Source organism: Aythya fuligula, chromosome W, assembly GCF_009819795.1.
Source record: "Aythya fuligula isolate bAytFul2 chromosome W, bAytFul2.pri, whole genome shotgun sequence".
NCBI classification, from domain to species: domain Eukaryota; kingdom Metazoa; phylum Chordata; class Aves; order Anseriformes; family Anatidae; genus Aythya; species Aythya fuligula.
In genome coordinates, this window is record NC_045594.1 from 15,203,350 (window position 1) to 15,221,042 (window position 17,693).

A 17,693-nucleotide genomic window follows, 5' to 3' on the forward strand; every position below is an offset into this window, starting at 1 on the left:
CAAGAGAACTTTCAAAGAAAGCAGACAATCAAAGTAATTATGTGCATACAGATATCAGGCAAAGCATCGCACTATAAAAACAAAACAATAATTATAATAAAAACAAACACTTGATAAAAACAGTTGTGGATTTTTGTTATTGTTTCTTAAACACAACTCTTTTGCTTAACAATAGCCAATTTTCTAAACCAAAGCTGAACTGTATAATAAGAGCTATTTTAGCTGATGATTTCTTAATTCATGGCAGTAAATCTTATTTCAAGAAAATCTTGTGAGTTAGTAGAAATGAATAAAGAAGACATGATACTGAAGAGTTTTTAGTCATTTCATATAACATAAATGGAACATAATTGGATCGGTCAGTTTCCCCCCAAAATGCTTACTGTGCATAGGAAATACTTTCTTAAAGTTTCTGAGGAATTTTAAGAAAATATTTAAATCTAAAATTATTTCAGAGATCAATCTAAATACTTATCTTGCATTAATGAATGAACTAATTAGGAAGCTATTAGTGTTAACAAATATTTTACTCTAACGAAGTATAGCTATATTTGTATATTAAATATTATACGTAATATAAATACCTATATAATTATGTAGTTGCTGCTAATAAAGGAAAAGTCAGAATCATTTTCTGTGTGAAACCTCCTTCATTACCTTAAAATAAACTCCAGACTTCTAACACATACAGAAGTTGCTCTGTGAGCATTTCACATTTTTATTGTCAGAAAGCATGTTTACATGAATGTTTCCTTTCAGACTGTAGTGGGTTTACCTGGCAAGGTTTTGGTAGCAGGGGGCTATAGGGGTGGTTTCTGTGAGAAAGATCTAGAAGCTGCCCCATGTTTGGGAAGGGCCCCATTGTTTTCCAGAGCTGAGCCAGAAGCGATGTTGTTTTGCGCCTCTGTGAGAGCATATTTAAGACGGAAAAAAATGCTGCGCCACACAGCAGCCGGGAGAGTGAAGGGAGTGAGAAAACAGCCTTGCAAGTGCCAAGGTCAGTGTAGAAGGAGGGGGAGAGGTGCTCCAGGCGCCGGAGCAGAAGTCCCCTGCGGCCTGTGGTGAGGACCATGGTGAAGCAGGATGTCCCCCTGCAGCCCATGGAGTACCACGGTGGAGCAGGGTTCCATGCTGCAGCCCATGGAGGAGACCACGGTGGAGCAGGTGGCCCTGCACCGATGGAGGCTGCCGCCTGTGGAAGACCCCTGCCGGAGCAGATTCCGGGCCAGACCTGTAGCCCGTGGAGAGGAGACCACGCAGCAGCAGGTGACCTGGCAGGAGCTGCTGCCCGTGGGGGAGCCAGGTTGGAGCAGTTTTCTCCTGAGGGATGGACCCCGTGGTACGGACCCATATCTGGAGCAGTTCTGGAAGAGCTGCTGCCTGTGGGAAGCCCACGCCGGATCAGTTCATCAAGGACTGCATCCTGTGGGTGGGACCCCACAGCACAGGGGACGAGAGTGACCGAGAAGGAGCGGCAGAGAAGAAGTGCTGTAGACTGACCATAACCCCTATTCCCCATTCCCCTGCGCCGCTCGGGGGAAGGAGGTGGAAGAGGGTGGATGGGGGGGAAGGTGCTTTTTTTTTTTTTTTTTTCCTTTGTTTTCTCACTTCTCTCGCTTGTTAGTAATAGGCAATAAATCTTACTATCTCCTTATGCCGAGTCTGTTTTGCCCGTTACAATAATTATTGCGTGATTTTCTTGTCCTTATCTCAACCCTTGAGCCCTTTTCACATATTTTCACCCCATTCCTCTTTGAGGAGGGGGAGTGAGAGAGCGGCTGTGGTCGAGCTCGGCTGCCCACTCGAGCGGAACCACGACACAGACACACAATATGCTTTCTAAACAAAATAACTATGTGAAAAACAGATCTGAAGTAAAAGAGAAAGAATACTTATAATAAGAAAGAAAAAAAAATGCTAAAAACATCTTCCTATAGTCATGGTCCTTTAACTACTGCATGGAAGATCTCAAAATCTACAAGAATCTGTAAGCAAACATTTCTACCACCCATTCTCCCCACTACCAGAAGCAGTAAAAAGATAAAACATAGACATCACACCCCATACACATGATTTTGTATATGACTTACCACTTCCTGTTAGCAAAAGGCAGTTAATCAACAAAAAGTTATATTTAAAAAAAAATAAGCAAAAATGCACTGCTAACACTGAGTTTTCAAATTTATGTCTACAGTATTCTGTATCTGTCATACATGCTCCATAATCAAAGTCCTACTCCTTTCAGAATTAAATGTTAACACATGCATGAACCTAAATGTGATTAATTCATCGAATTTTTTGTTCTTGCAGCTGTTTCTAAAATGTGAAAATTTAAGTAAGGTTAAATAACTGAAGGCTGAGACAGTCTTCTCTTTTCATATAGGTGAAATTACATATAATTTTACTGGGAATTTGAAGAATATTTGCTTGTTTATTGATATGTTTCTTAAAAATACAGATATTCTTAGCATTTCAAGCAACCTTGCTAACCTACCTATCTCTGATACGTAATCATTTTCCTACACTTAGAAAAAAATCTAAAAGTCAATTCTGTTGGAATAACATATGAAATAGTAATGCAGAACATAATAGAGGAAACAAGTAATTTACAAATTCATTGGAGTAATATTGACAAATGCAAGAAATCTCTGCTCTAAATAAGGGGTAAACAAATGAGTGAAATGGTAGGAGGAGGACAGAATATAAGTTAACACATTTATAAAAAGATTATTTTTTTAAAGTTTGATTCAAATATAATGGAAAACAAAAACAGTAGAGTAGGACAATATGGTAAGGTCACAGGTAAATAGATAAGGACTTTATAAGGTTAAATGTATAAAGACTGGAGATAGGCAAGCTGGGCATCAGAGGAGTAAATGACTGACAGAAGGAGACTTAAAATAGAAGAAAACCAGTTGGGGACAGACTGAGATCTATTTAGGATTGTGGAAGTCCTTACCAACATTCTTTATGAAGCACTGAGGAAGAAATTGTTCATGGCTTTATTGGAGCCCCTAAAGATCTTTGATGAACGTCATCATGGGAGGAAATGTAAAGCTATTGGGGAGCCAGGTTTTACCTCACGTCAAACAAGGCTCCTGAAAAAAAAAAGTCATCTTTAATTCCTTTATCTGAATAAAAGTTAATTGATTATGATACTTGAAATCTTACTATGCTGTCTTCCACGTTGGCTGGCTTTTAGGTATTCTATTTCTTGCCCAAAAATTGCATCAGAAGCTTCACATTATTCAAAGCATTTAACAGTCTGCAAAACTTCTATTTACTAGGTAATTTTTATTTATTTTTATGTGTCTGGAGTAAGACATCTGAGAGTACTAGGATGTGCTGAATACTAACTAACATGACTAGTATAAATCCCTTTTTCCTGCAACCTGCTTTTAAGCTCTCTTTAAGTATGAGACACTGAAGAATACTACTGTTTGTGCAGATGGCACAGTTCAGATTTCTCCATCTACTTGAAGAGGCACTTTATTATGTGTGTTCCAAACCAATAAGCTATTTTTTAGAAGCATTTCATTTCAACATCCTCATAATATCCTTCTTTCAAAAAAGACAATAACTACCATACATACTACATCACCTGAGTCAATGGATCTCACACACAATTAGCACACTGCTGCTTGGTATTCAGTCCTTCACATTATTTGCATATCAGGTGAGGTATGAGGGAGGTTCTTTCTCCAACTTATGTTTGCTGAACATCAAATGTCACTGAAGAGATCCAAAACATTTAAAACTCAAAACTGTTCAGTTGAGATTTATGTAATCTGATTCCATACCTGCTCCTAGTATCTTACTTTGGTCTGTTTGTTACAATAGATTCATCTGACTTGGGGGAAAAAAAAAGCTATCAACAAAGTAAACTTGGCCTTGAAGAGAGCATCAGTAAGATTTTGGACTTTAAAAGCATTTTCCCATACTTGCTTATTTTCATTATTAAACATTCCCTATAAGGAATAGGCTTAAATACAGAAACAACTTCATCAGTGGAACTACTCTTTGAAACTTAGAGCAAACTTCTTTGTCTACACTAAGAGTTGATTTTATGTATTAAGTTTCTCTGTTCTTGTAGCTTACTCACATTGGGTAACTTGTTATGAATATTTAAGAAGACTCACAGGAAATTCTTGGCATCATATTCAATTAAGATTTCCTGCCTGTTAACCATTAATGAATGACAACCTCCAGACAGTCTTTAAGAAGAGGCAACTGTGTTCTGGAAATTACACTGAAAAGAAACAATAAGGGGTAAAACTGGTAGTAGTTCTTTAGTACAGGAGTAATTTATTTAGTAGAACTTTTGTAACAACAGGAGAGAAAAAACAAAACAAAACAAAACACACATCCTTCAGTAATATTAGACATGAAAAAAGATAGAACAGGAGAAATGGGGACTACATTACCTAGAACAATGGCTTCTAAGCCACTATGGACAACACTGGGAATGTCAGAATCACAGAATGGATAAGGATGGAAGGGACCTTTGGAGGTCATCTGGTCCAATCCCCCTGCTCAAGCAGGGTCACCTAGAACCAGTTGCCCAGGACTGTGTCCAGGTGGCTTTTGAATATCTCCAAGAATGGAGATATTACACCAAAGTTAAGTCAAAAGTTAAAAAAATAATTAGTTAATGGTTTTCTTCATTTAGTATTAATTAACTTGGGTGGACTGACAGAAACATAGATACACAGGTCAAAATTCTAAAAAGATGGTTTTAAAAAATGTGTATGCGAATGTTAGTTCTTGCACATGAGTTACTACTGTACACTCACAAAAATTTTGCAGACAGGCAATTTTGAGAAACACAAAGAACACCCTAAGGCTTTTCTATATTTTATAAACTGCTTCTCCAAAATTCAATATGCATATAAAAACTTCACAATTTATATTTAAAAAATAATGAAAACACAGTAACGTTTACTCAAAAGGAAACTAAAAAAACCAATTCATAAGCCACCATTTCCTTAGAGAAGAGATCACCCTCACCTGTTATCTTAAACCTCAATAGAGCTCACATTCTGCAGTTAACAAAAGAAATGTTTTATGTGATACAGTGCCCTACCATCAGTAATCAGACATTACAATTTAAATGCTAACATTTACGTTTCTCAATTGACTTTCACTGTTCTGATAATAAATCTTTCAAAGAACTTAGATTGTCATAATATAGGACAAAGCATTTCAGAGTTCACTGATTTAATTATATTGGTGACTATGAAGCCAACACAATACTGGAAGAACTAACTGCCTTAACTTAAAACTTGCTTCTTCCTATGCTGATATTAAAATAATCCAGCCTAGATGTCATTGTTTTACACTGTACAAAGATCCCAACTGCCTACTTAACTGAACTTTTTGAATTTGATAAAAGGGTCACTTCGCTCCCATTTCTTTAGGCACAGCAATATAAGTAGCAGCTTGAGCTGTAGGTCTCTAAGCTATTGTGCAAAACAAGTACTGTGCTAAGAATATGCTGTTACTCAAAATTTGAGATATTATTTCCAGAGACTGAATTTCTTGATATGAGATTCAATTTCATAGGAAGCGTCCTTCCTGTGTTTTCTAGGCTGCAAGGCTAATGAGTTTGTTTTCAATGAAAAAAAAAAAAAAAAAAAAAAAAGTTTGTATTTTTTAATTCCCCTGAATTAAAAAAATCCCGCTGAGTTTATAAAGGAACTTCATCTAGAACCTGTCAGCTTTGGCACTTTACTCCACACATAGCCCTATTAGAACTGATGGGAATGTTTGTGAAGTAGCTGAGCACAAAGATAGACTTTCTCACTTTCAAGAAAGTTATTTTTATATATAAAAAGTGAACAGCTATAACTAGAAAGGTCTGGTCACATGTATACAGATATGCCGCATCTAACATTCACTTCAACTATATAAAAATATTCTATATAAATTCAACACTCAATTTAAATAATAACTATAGAATATATACACTGTAGCATAATACAAGGATTTATAATGGACTTCCATATAGTACAGCAAAGAGATGGTCAATACCAATACAGAAGAAAAATGTGCGCTTCACAATCAATTAACATTTAAAGTCAGTTTGATAGGAAATTCAGTGCTTTATGTACAGTAAAATATGGAGCTGAAATACACATACAAATGCAATTTCCTTTTTAATACTAGTTATATGAGTTATACATTTGATTTTGATTTCTGAGGGGCAAGGGGAAATCAGACAGCTCAAGAATACAATCAGATTAGGAGGTTCAGATCAACATTCTATTTAGGACAAATTTTTCAAAATTTCCAAACATTTTCATAAGCTCAGAAACCCCAAAAACACATTAAAGAAAGTTACCAATATTGATTTTGACAGGACCTGCCTAACTTGCCACTGTATAAACCCAGGCTCCTGCAAGATTCTTTGGTTACCATACCATTACATCACAATGTGGTAATCAGCTGCAATGACTTTGGTGGACACAAATGGAGAAACTAAGCCTTCACCTGATAATAAACTTCACTTTTCCTACTTCTAAATAAGAACCCTTCAAACATATACTGCAGATCAATTCTAATAATTAAATTTCATATATGTAAACACAAAAGACTTCTGTACTGGGTCTGGCTGGGATGGAGTTAACTTTCCCTGCAGTGGCCCATGCACTTGTGATTAGAACAGCTTTGGTATCACACCAATGTTTTGTCTATTGTTGAGCAATGCTGGCACAGCATCAAGAATCCCCCTAAACTCCCCCAGAGACAGTAGGCTGGGAGTGGGCAAGAAGTGGGGAGGAGACACCACCAGGGCAGATGACCTAAACCAACCAAAGGGACATTCCATACCATATGATGTCAGACTCAGCAATAAAAGGTGGGAAAGGGGAAGGAAGGGGGGTGTAGAGAGGGCTCTCATTATAAAGACATATGTCTTCCCAAACAACCGCTATGCATATTGATAGCCTGCTTTCCGGGATGTAGCTGAACATCGCTTGTTGATGGGAAGTAGAGAATATTTTATTTCTCTCATTGTGCTTCTGCACGGCATTTGCTTGTTTTTTCCCTCTTCCTTTTCTGTTTAATTTCAGGCATTGGAACAGGTTGCCCAGGGAAGTGGTGGCGTCACTGTCCCTGGGGGTGTTTAAGGAAAAGCTGGATGTGGTGCTTAAGGACATGGTTTAGTTGGTAACATTGGTAATAGGGTAATGGTTGGACCAGATGATCTTGGAGGTCTTTTCCAACCTTAATGATTCTATGATTCTATCCTTATCTCAATCCATGAAACTTTTTTTTTTTTTCTCTTCCCAGCATACTCTCTGCTCCCCCTCTTCTTCTGAGGAGGTTGTAGTAGAGTTCAGCTGCCCAGCAAGATAAAACCACAACTTCTATCAACATACTTTTTTCATCTTGCTTGTCCTAGTTAACAGAAGCTTACTTCCTTATTGCCAATTTCCGTGCTTTTTGATAGCTTCTGATATTTAAGCAAATAATAAAATAATTTACAAGTATAATTTTCATCCAGGATTACTAAATAATCATTAAATCTCCTTTCACAAGATTCAAAGAAAGGCAAGCCTTTAACTCATAAGAGATCTTAATCTGACAAAGTTACTGAGAGTCAGCAGTAAGAGTCAGTAGTAAATATCAGGACCAGTTCTCAGGAACTGTTCTCAAAGACAGAGCACCCCAATGGAAAGGAACGGGAGATACAGCCATGTAATCCTTTGCCTCCCCATGCAAAAAAATATCACTTGTATGAAGTGCTTCACCCTCTTTCATTGAAAATTTAAAACATGTCATTCATCTTTCTTTTAGAAAGCTAATATTTAAAAAAAGTGAACGAAGTCAGGCTAACCAAAGATAAAACTTACAAAATGCTTTAAAGGTATTTTCTTTTTCTAAATTTCAGCAATATCATCACTTTCAAAAGAATTGGCTTATTCTAAGGCCTTGTGTCAAAAGTTTTATTTCATAATGTACTCACACTCAACAAGATATCCCCACCTATTTTTCTAATAAATTTGATTTTTCCCCACATAATATTAATGGAAAGTCTTAAATAGTACTGGTACAAACCAGAAGAATGTCTTAACTGTGCTCTGGCCCAGACATGGACAAGGAGGAACAGAAAAGAGGTGACTAAAGTCACAGGAAAATGCCAGACTGCTCTTAACCTCTTAACCCTCTTGATATGACAACCCTCCCACCCCCAGATATCTTTTTAAGAGCAGCACCTCTGTGCTGTCAGAGCAGTGCAAATGGCAGAGAAGTAGAGGCAGGACTGGAAGAAGCCCTTTTCTTCTAAATTTTAGGTAGAATATAATTTGTACACGATGTATAATTTTTAGAGACCTTCAGTACGCTTCCTAAAGATAAAAGAGGAGAAGCTTCAGCTATGGAAATAAACAAAAATCTCACCTTATTATGTTCATATTTGTATGGTATTTTGAGGGTATCCATGGCTCTGATCATGGCCTGCATTGCTGTAAATATATTCTGGTACACCAATTTTGTAAAGCCCCTTTTGTCTTCATCAGAGTAACCTGATCCGTGGATGATTCTCATCTGTTTGATGAATGTGCTTTTGCCACTCTCTCCTGTGCCTGCAAGAAAAATAAGAAGAATATACTTCAGCCACTGGACAAACAGATGACTTTTCTGCACAAAGTGGACAGCTTGTTCAGTGCAGGACAGAACATTGTCAAGTGGTTACATTGCTTTCATGGTAACTACAAGGACCAGTTAAACATCAAAACAACAGTACTATAATAACAACCAAATGTCCTGGTCCCAAGAGCTGGGAGGGGACAGACCCAGAGCAGCTGACCCAAACTAGACAAAGGAGGTATTCCATACCATCTGACATCATGCTAAACAATATATACAGGTAGCTAGCAGGGGGGAGGAGGGCCGGACTGCTCGGGGATAGGCTGGGCATCGGTCAGTGGGTGGTGAGCAATTGCATTGTGCATCACTTGTTTCATACACATTGTTATTAGTAGTACTATTATCATCATTATTGTTATGATTACTATTGTTATTATTATTTTCCTGTCTTAATAAACTGTCTTTATCTCAACTCACAGGCTTCACTTTCCTGTTTCTCTCCCCCATTCCAGAGAAGGATTGGGGAGGGTGAGTGAACGGCTGTGTGGTGTTTAGCTGCCGGCCGGGTTAAATCACGACAGTCCTTTTTGGCGCCCAACGTGGGGCTCAAAGGGTTGAGATAATGACATATCTGACCAGAGTGTGTTAAACTAAAATTGGTATAAGTATTAGACCTGCTTAATAGTTGCTAGTCATAATACTGATTGCTTTAATCTCAAGTCTGCTGCACCTGTTTTCCAAATTGAGTATTATAGCACGTTACTTTCCGTATGTACTCTCTGTCATGTTGTTTATTCTCTCCTGGCCCTGGTTTAAGATCGTTATGGTACTATGTGTTGTAACAGTGGCTTATGAGACGATGAAATTTCTGGTCATGACTCTAACTTGGTATTTGTACTCAGCACTGTCGTCGACTCTATACTTTGTAAAAAGTATCTCGGAAACTAATAACAATTACACCTATTGCCTTTTTTTGCCAGGGAGCCAATCTGTGGAGGGGAAAGGGGAAGATGTTTTTTCTTATTCGTTCACTCCCCCTTTCTCCTTCACCACCCTCTTATCCTCCCAGCTTGTTACAATAGTTTTCCAAGATGTTGAATATCCTTGGGATACCCAGACCAGCATGGTCTTATTGTTATGTCTCCTGAATGCTCTTCAGGTTTTGTTTAAGGTTAAACAACTACTTAGGAATATCATCCAGAGATCTGTCCTGAGGCGGGCTAGTTGTGAGTGGCAGAGAGTGTGGGAGGATATGGGCGGGTTTCTAGAGCAGTGGGCACCTCCAGTGTTTTGGAAATTCACCCCTGAACAACTGCAAAATCCTGAAAAACTGGGAGAATTCTTGAAAAAAGGGAGTCATGACTCTGGCAGTTCCAAAGTGACAGAAATCACTGTAGCATGCTGGGGTCTGGTCCATGGCTATCGAGCTGCAATCAATACTACTATCAACCTAGTGACAGACCCTGTGGCCACTCCAAGTCCTGTGACAGACCCAACGGGCACTCCAACCCCTACAATGGACCCTGCAGCCACACCAGTTCCAGCTCCTGCAGCCACTCCAGCTTCTGAGGCTGGGTCAGAGAAACAAACTGTAGCAGTGCAAGTTAACCCTGCAGAGGGTATTCCAACCCCTGTGGCAGACCCTGTAGCTGGGTCAGAGAAACGAGCTGTAGCAGTGCAAGCTGCCCCTATAGAGAAGGTGAAAAAATGGTATAGAGATTCAGGTCGTTTAGAACGCAGAGAGTCTTCTGCTAAGTCTAGGTATAGAGAAGACGATGCTGGGCCATCAGGGGTTCAGGAGGAGGAAGATGAGGATGCCGAAAAATCAACAGTAACTACCCGAAACCTATACCAGCGTGAGCTATGAGATGTACAAAAAGATTTTGGTCGTTGTATAGGTGAGCAGCTTGTCAGCTGGCTGCTCTGGTGCTGGGACACTGCAGCCAATTGTGTGGAATTAGAGGGCAGGGAAGCCAGGTGGCTGAGATCCCTTGCTAGAGACGCAGGCATTGACAAAGCAATTGCAGATGGAGCACAATCTCACAGCCTCTGGAGGCGTCTCCTCTCAGCTGTGAGGGAAAGATATCCCTTCAAGAAGAACTTGTATGCCTACCAGGCAAATGGACCACTATATGGAGAAGGGAATCCAGTACCTGAGAGAATTAGCCGTACGGGAGGTGATTTATGAGGATCCAGACCTCGGACAAACATCCACAGATCCAGATGAAGTCAGGTGTACACAACCCATGTGGCAGAAGTTTGTACGGAGTGCACCATCATCATATGCCAGCTCATTGGCAATAATGGCCTGGAAAGAAGATGAGGAACCCACAGTGGATGAAGTGGCTAAACAACTCTGGCAGTGTTGAGGGATTTTTGAAACAGCAAGGAGGCCATGACTTGCTGCAGCTGAGCAAACCAAGCTACCAGGACGACTACGAGAAGTTCCCATGACAATGTTCCCACATTGCCCAACCAAGGAATTAAAAAATATTGTTGCCAGCAGCTGGCTTCAAGGACAAGATCTACGTGACTGCTAATCACAAGGGGGTTGTTTTCTTGCAGGTGGGGTTGTTTTCTTGCAGTTGTTTGTCTGAATGCTTTTGACCAATAATCTTGTGTGAAACACTATCCACCCCTATTAAATGTGCTATAAAATCAGGCTATTTGGGTAATAATGGAGGACATGATCTGACCATACTGGTGTCTGTCATATTTTCGGCCGTTCTTCCTGCAACATGGCAGTACGAAGACAGTTTCTCCTCTTCCTTACAGGCCTGCGTCTCAGCTGTGGAGAAATTTTCTGAAGAGTTCCACCAACTTAAAGAGAATTTACCTTCCTCCCCACCTGAACAAGCCAATGTCCACCAACTAAAAGACAATACTTTAAAGAAATTGTCTGAAATGTTCCACCAACTTGAAGAGAGATTATTTTCCTCCGCACCTATACAAACCAGTGTCTCAGCCATCAGGGGTAAGCGTTCATCAGCACAAGGAAGACGATATAGTGGCTATACACCCAGTGCCACCCTGTGGTTTTACTTATGAGACCATGGAGAGGACATGAGAAAATGGGATAGAAAATCTACCACAACCCTAGAGGCACGGGTATGTGAGTTGCAAAAGAAAACAATCAGGAAAAAGGGATTCTCTGAAAAGTTTGCTGCTCCAACTTCCAGCAGGCGGTCCTTCAAACACAGAAATTAAGAAGTTTCTAACCAGGATTAGGGGGGGCCCTGCCTCCAGCCAGGGGAAGGAAAAGGACAATCGAGTTTATTGGACTGTGTGGATTCGATGGCCTGGCACATCAGACGCACAGAAGTATAAGGCTTTAGTAGACACTGGTGCACAATGTACTCTAATGCCATCGAGCTATAAGGGGCCAGAGTCCATCTGTATTTGTGGAGTGATGGAGGGATCCCAGCAGTTAACTGTATTGGAGACTGAAGTGAGTCTGACTGGGAATGAGTGGGAAAAGCACCATATTGTGACTGGCCCGGATGCTCCGTGCATCCTTGGCATAGACTATCTTAGAAAAGGATATTTCAAGGACCCAAAAGGGTTCCAGTGGGCTTTTGGTATAGCTGCCTTAGAGACAGAGGACATTAAACAGTTGTCTACCTTGCCAGTCTCTCAAAGGACCCTTCTGTTGCAGGGTTGCTGAGGGTTGAAGAACAGCAAGTGCCAATCGCTACCACAACTGTGCACCGGCGGCAATATCGCACTAACCGAGACTCCCTGATTCCCATCCATAAGCTAATTCGTCAACTGGAGAGCCAAGGAGTGATCAGCAAGACTCATTCCCTTTTAATAACACCATATGGTCAGCGCGAAAGTCTAATGGTGAGTGGAGACTAACAGTGGACTATCGGGGCCTGAACGAAGTGACGCCACCACTGAGTGCTGCAGTGCCAGACATGCTGGAACTTCAGTATGAACTAGAACTCAAGGCAGCCAAGTGGTACGCCACAATTGATATCGCTAATGCATTTTTCTCCATCCCTCTAGCAGCAGAGTACAGGCCACAATTTGCTTTCACTTGGAGGGGCATCCAATACACCTGGAATCGAATGCCCCAGGGGTGGAAACACAGCCATTTGCCATGGACTGATCCAGTCTGCACTAGAGCAGGGGGAAGCTCCTGAACACCTGCAGTACATCGATGACATTATTGTGTGGGGTGACACAGCAGAGGAAGTTTTCGAGAAAGGGAAGAAAATAGTCCAAATCCTTTTGAAAGCCGGTTTTGCCATAAAACAAAATAAAGTCAAAGGACCTGCACAAGAGATCCAGTTTTTAGGAATAAAATGGCAAGATGGACGTCGTCAAATCCCAATGGATGTGACCAACAAAATAACAGCTATGTCTCCACCAACTAACAAAAAAGAAGCACAGACTTTCCTAGGTGTCGTGGGGTTTTGGAGAATGCACATGCCAAATTACAGTCTGATTGTAAACCCGCTCTACCAAGTAACCAGTAAGAAGAATGATTTTGAATGGGGCCCTGAGCAATGACAAGCCTTTGAACAAATTAAGCAGGAAATAGTGCATGCAGTAGCCCTTGGGCGAGTCCAAACAGGACCAGATGTAAAGAATGTGCTCTGTGCTCCTAATTATAATAATCCTGTTTTTTTCTAGAAGTAGTAATGAATATGTATTAGCCTAGGAGCATGAAAATCAGCTGCTTGATGTAACTGGTGTGCGTCTTGGTGGAGCAGACTCCCAGCGCACCCAGCGTTGTTTGCTTACCTCTATTCCTTTAATGAATTGTAAACTTTAATTGCAATCCTATTTGGGACTCAGTCATTTATCATAATTGGGGGCTCGTCCGGGATGGCTTTGGTTCCTGAATTCTGATTTGATCTAGGAGAGGTGCCCCACCATTTGGTGGCTCCTGTTCGAGTTGGGTCGGGACTAACGCCATCTTGAACCTGAATAAAGGTAAGCAAAGAGTTTGATTTTTTTATGAGCTTCCTTGCGCGCTTCAGGACTCTATTTTGCCCGTAATTCTGCACACGAACACCTGAACGAAGACGACGAAGTTGTAAGTATTTCCATATATATATATATATGTATATATATTCACCGTTCGGTTGGGTGGGATTCGGTCGTGTTATAAATGAAGTCTCAACTCAAACTGAATTTATTAATATTTATAAAAGAAATATTTAACAAAAGGTATAAAAGGCAAGTAAACAGCGCTGGGTGTACGGGGAGTCTACGCTCTACCAACACGCACACACGAACATCAAACATTCTAAATATACAGAACATTGCTTTTACATACAAAACCCGAGTATGCCTATACAATAAGAAAAGGTAACAAACAATTCTTTAAGTTCCATGACTTACTAAACTCGAGTACGCCTATACATATGCACGTATACATATACATATACGCCTATACATATACACGTGCCCAAAGACGAGCTGGCGGGGAAGAAGACCGGCCTGGCTCAACAGAGAATTGTGGCTTGATCTTAGGAGGAAAAAGAGGGTTTATAAGCTTTGGAAAAGTGGGCAGGCCACTAAGGAGGACTTTAAAGAAGTAGCGAGGCTGTGCAGGGACAAAATTAGGAAGGCCAAAGCTCATCTGGAGCTCAATCTGGCTACTGCCGTTAAAGATAACAAAAAACGTTTCTATAAATACATCAACACAAAAAGGAGGACTAAGGAGAATCTCCATCCTTTACTGGATGCGGGGGGAAACTTAGTTACAAGAGATGAGGAAAAGGCGGAGGTGCTCAATGCCTTCTTTGCCTCAGTCTTTAGCGGCAATACCGGATGTTCTCTGGATACTCAGTACCCTGAGCTGGTGGAAGGGGATGGGGAGCAGGATGTGGCCCTCATTATCCATGAAGAACTGGTTGGTGACCTGCTACGGCACTTAGATGTGCACAAGTCGATGGGGCCGGATGGGATCCACCCAAGGGTACTGAGGGAACTGGCAGAGGAGCTGGCCAAGCCACTGTCCATTTATCAACAATCCTGGCTATCGGGGGAGGTCCCAATCGACTGGCGGCTAGCAAACGTGACGCCCATCTACAAGAAGGGCCGGAGGGCAGACCCGGGAAACTACAGGCCTGTCAGTTTGACCTCAGTGCCAGGAAAGCTCATGGAGCAGATCCTCCTGAGAGTCATCATGCAGCACTTGAAGGGGAAGCAGGCGATCAGGCCCAGTCAGCATGGCTTTATGAAAGGCAGGTCATGCCTGACGAACCTGATCTCCTTCTATGACAGAGTGACGCGCTGGGTGGATGAGGGAAAGGCTGTGGATGTGGTCTACCTTGACTTCAGCAAGGCTTTTGACACCGTCTCCCACAGCATTCTCCTCAAGAAACTGGCTGCTCTTGGCTTGGACTGGCGCACGCTTCGTTGGGTTAGAAACTGGCTGGATAGCCGGGCCCAAAGAGTCGTGGTGAATGGAGCCAAGTCCAGTTGGAGGCCAGTCACTAGTGGCGTCCCCCAGGGCTCGGTGCTGGGGCCGGTCCTCTTTAATATCTTCATCGATGATCTGGACGAGGGCATCGAGTGCACCCTCAGTAAGTTCGCAGATGACACCAAGTTAGGTGCGTGTGTCGATCTGCTTGAGGGTAGGAAAGCTCTGCAGGAGGATCTGGATAGGCTGCACCGATGGGCTGAGGTCAACTGCATGAAGTTTAACAAGGCCAAGTGCCGGGTCCTGCACCTGGGGCGCAATAACCCCAAGCAGAGCTACAGGCTGGGAGAGGAATGGTTGGAAAGCTGCCAGGCAGAGAAGGACCTGGGAGTGATGGTGGACAGTCGGCTGAATATGAGCCAGCAGTGTGCTCAGGTGGCCAAGAAGGCCAACGGCATCCTGGCTTGTATTAGGAACAGTGTGACCAGCAGGGCTAGGGAGGTGATCGTCCCCCTGTACTCAGCTCTGGTGAGGCCGCACCTCGAGTACTGTGTTCAGTTTTGGGCCCCTCACTACAAGAAGGACATCGAGGTGCTTGAGCGGGTGCAGAGAAGGGCGACGAAGCTGGTGAGGGGCCTGGAGAAAAAGTCCTACGAGGAGCGGCTGAGGGAGCTGGGCTTGTTCAGCCTGGAGAAGAGGAGGCTCAGGGGCGACCTTATCGCTCTCTATGGGTACCTCAAGGGAGGCTGTAGCGAGGTGGGGGTTGGCCTGTTCTCCCACGTGCCTGGTGACAGGACGAGGGGGAATGGGTTTAAGTTGAGCCAGGGGAGTTTTAGGCTAGATGTTAGGAAGAACTTCTTCACTGAAAGGGTTGTGAGGCACTGGAACAGGCTGCCCAGGGAAGTGGTGGAGTCACCATCCCTGGAAGTCTTCAAAAGACGTTTAGATGTAGAGCTTAGGGATATGGTTTAGTGGGGACTGTTAGCGTTAGGTTGGAGGTTGGACTCGATGACCTTGAGGTCTCTTCCAACCTAGAAAATTCTGTGATTCTGTGATATGTACAATCGGAAAAGGTAACAAACAATCCTTTAAGTTCCATGACTTAACAGTCTCCATTTTCCATTCCTTTTGAACAATATGTCTTGCTTTAAGTTGTCAAGCAACTTGGCCTTCGGGCCTTATGTATCCTAATCTTCCCGGATCGAAGAAAAGCATATCCATCTCCTTTTCAAGGCCAACAGGGCTTGTGTCAAAAGGCACGTCCAGGTCACCAGAGGGCGTAACAGCAAAATCCTGGGATAGCTGTAGCAGCAGAGGGGCCCATGGTGTAGCACAAGGATCGGTGGACGAGCTCACAGCTCCATCACTGTCTGGCAAACCACACGTTTCTGACTGTGGCCCCACATGGCTCTTTAAGGCCTCAGAGACTGCTCACCAGGTGCTGAGCAATCCCGCCGCAACCTTGTCGTTTTTAGTTGCACAGTCCCACACCTTGACATCAATTTGGTCCCATGTTTTAGGATCATAAACTGTCCGATTGTTAATGTTATATATGGAGTGGTAATTCCTGTCAAGAAAATGGTTGATATTAATAAAGAAGGGGGAGATTTGGGAATGTGGCCATGGGGGTTGGGAAGCCCCATGGTCGAGATAACATTAAACTCTTAAGGACGAGGCCATCAGGAATATAAAAGAGTTTAGAGAGAACAAAGAAGGGTGATTCAGGAGACTCCATGCAGTCTCGGGTTTCTTGTTCTCCAGATGGTTCTCTTGTTCTCCAGCTCTTAAGGCATGGATGTTTCTGGGTGTTTGCTGTTGTTGTTACATTCAAAGTTGTTTGACTAATGAAAAGTTGTTTTGAAAAGAACTGCTGTGGAGAGAAGGGTATAAGAGGGGAGCCTGGCCTCAAGATAAAAAAAAAAAAAGAAAGGCAACACGATGAAGTTACGTCATCAATAAAGAAGCAGGAAAAAGAAGTGAAGAGGAACAGGCTGGCAGAATGGAGACCAGGGCAAGAACTGGCACTTTGATTGCCTCATAAAGATAGGTTCGGCCAAACTCAGCAAACTGCTCAGAGAAGCTCGTACAGAAAGTCGCTGGAAATAGGCGCACTGGAGCTGGAGAAAAGCTGAAGCTGAGAGAAGCGGACCTGTGCAAACAACTGCCTCTCGCTGGTAAGCAGTTGCGCGTTATGGGGAATCATACGTCCTTAGGAACAAAGACTGTCCTGGTAACCTCACAGTTTATTCTCCTTATTAACAATCAGACAGTTTATGAGCCTCAAATATGGGACCAAACTGAGGTCAAGGTGTGGGACTCTGCAACTAAAAATGACAAGGTTGCAGTGGGATTGCTCGGCACCTGGCGAGCAGTCTCTGAGGCCTTAGAGCCATGTGGGGCCACAATCACAAACGTGTGGCTTGCCAGACAGTGATGGAGCTGCGGGCCCCTTTACTGATCTGACTGCTATGCCATGGGCCCCTCTGCTGCTACAGTCATCGAAGGCTTTTGCTGTTACGTCCCCTGCTGACCTGGACGTGCCTTTTGACCCAGGCCTATTGGCCTTGAAAAGGAGATGGATATGCTTTTCTTTGATCCGGGAAGAACGGGATACATAAGGCCTGAAGACTGAGTTGCTTGACAACTTAAAGCAAGACATATTGTTCAAAAGGAATGGAAAATGGAGACTTGTATGTAATCAAGAAAAGGAGTGGAAAATGGAGAA

General features: G+C 42.3%; 1 protein-coding gene across 2 annotated transcripts in view; it reads right to left on the reverse strand.

The window, feature by feature from the left end:
* LOC116501389 (guanine nucleotide-binding protein G(q) subunit alpha-like) overlaps positions 1-17,693 on the reverse strand; it is a 136,927-nt gene that overhangs the window by 104,669 nt on the left and 14,565 nt on the right. For both annotated transcript variants that reach the window (XM_032206914.1, XM_032206913.1), the window contains one exon: positions 8,401-8,585. In XM_032206914.1, the coding sequence (XP_032062805.1) occupies positions 8,401-8,585 (185 nt within the window). The remainder of the gene's footprint in view (positions 1-8,400; positions 8,586-17,693) is intronic.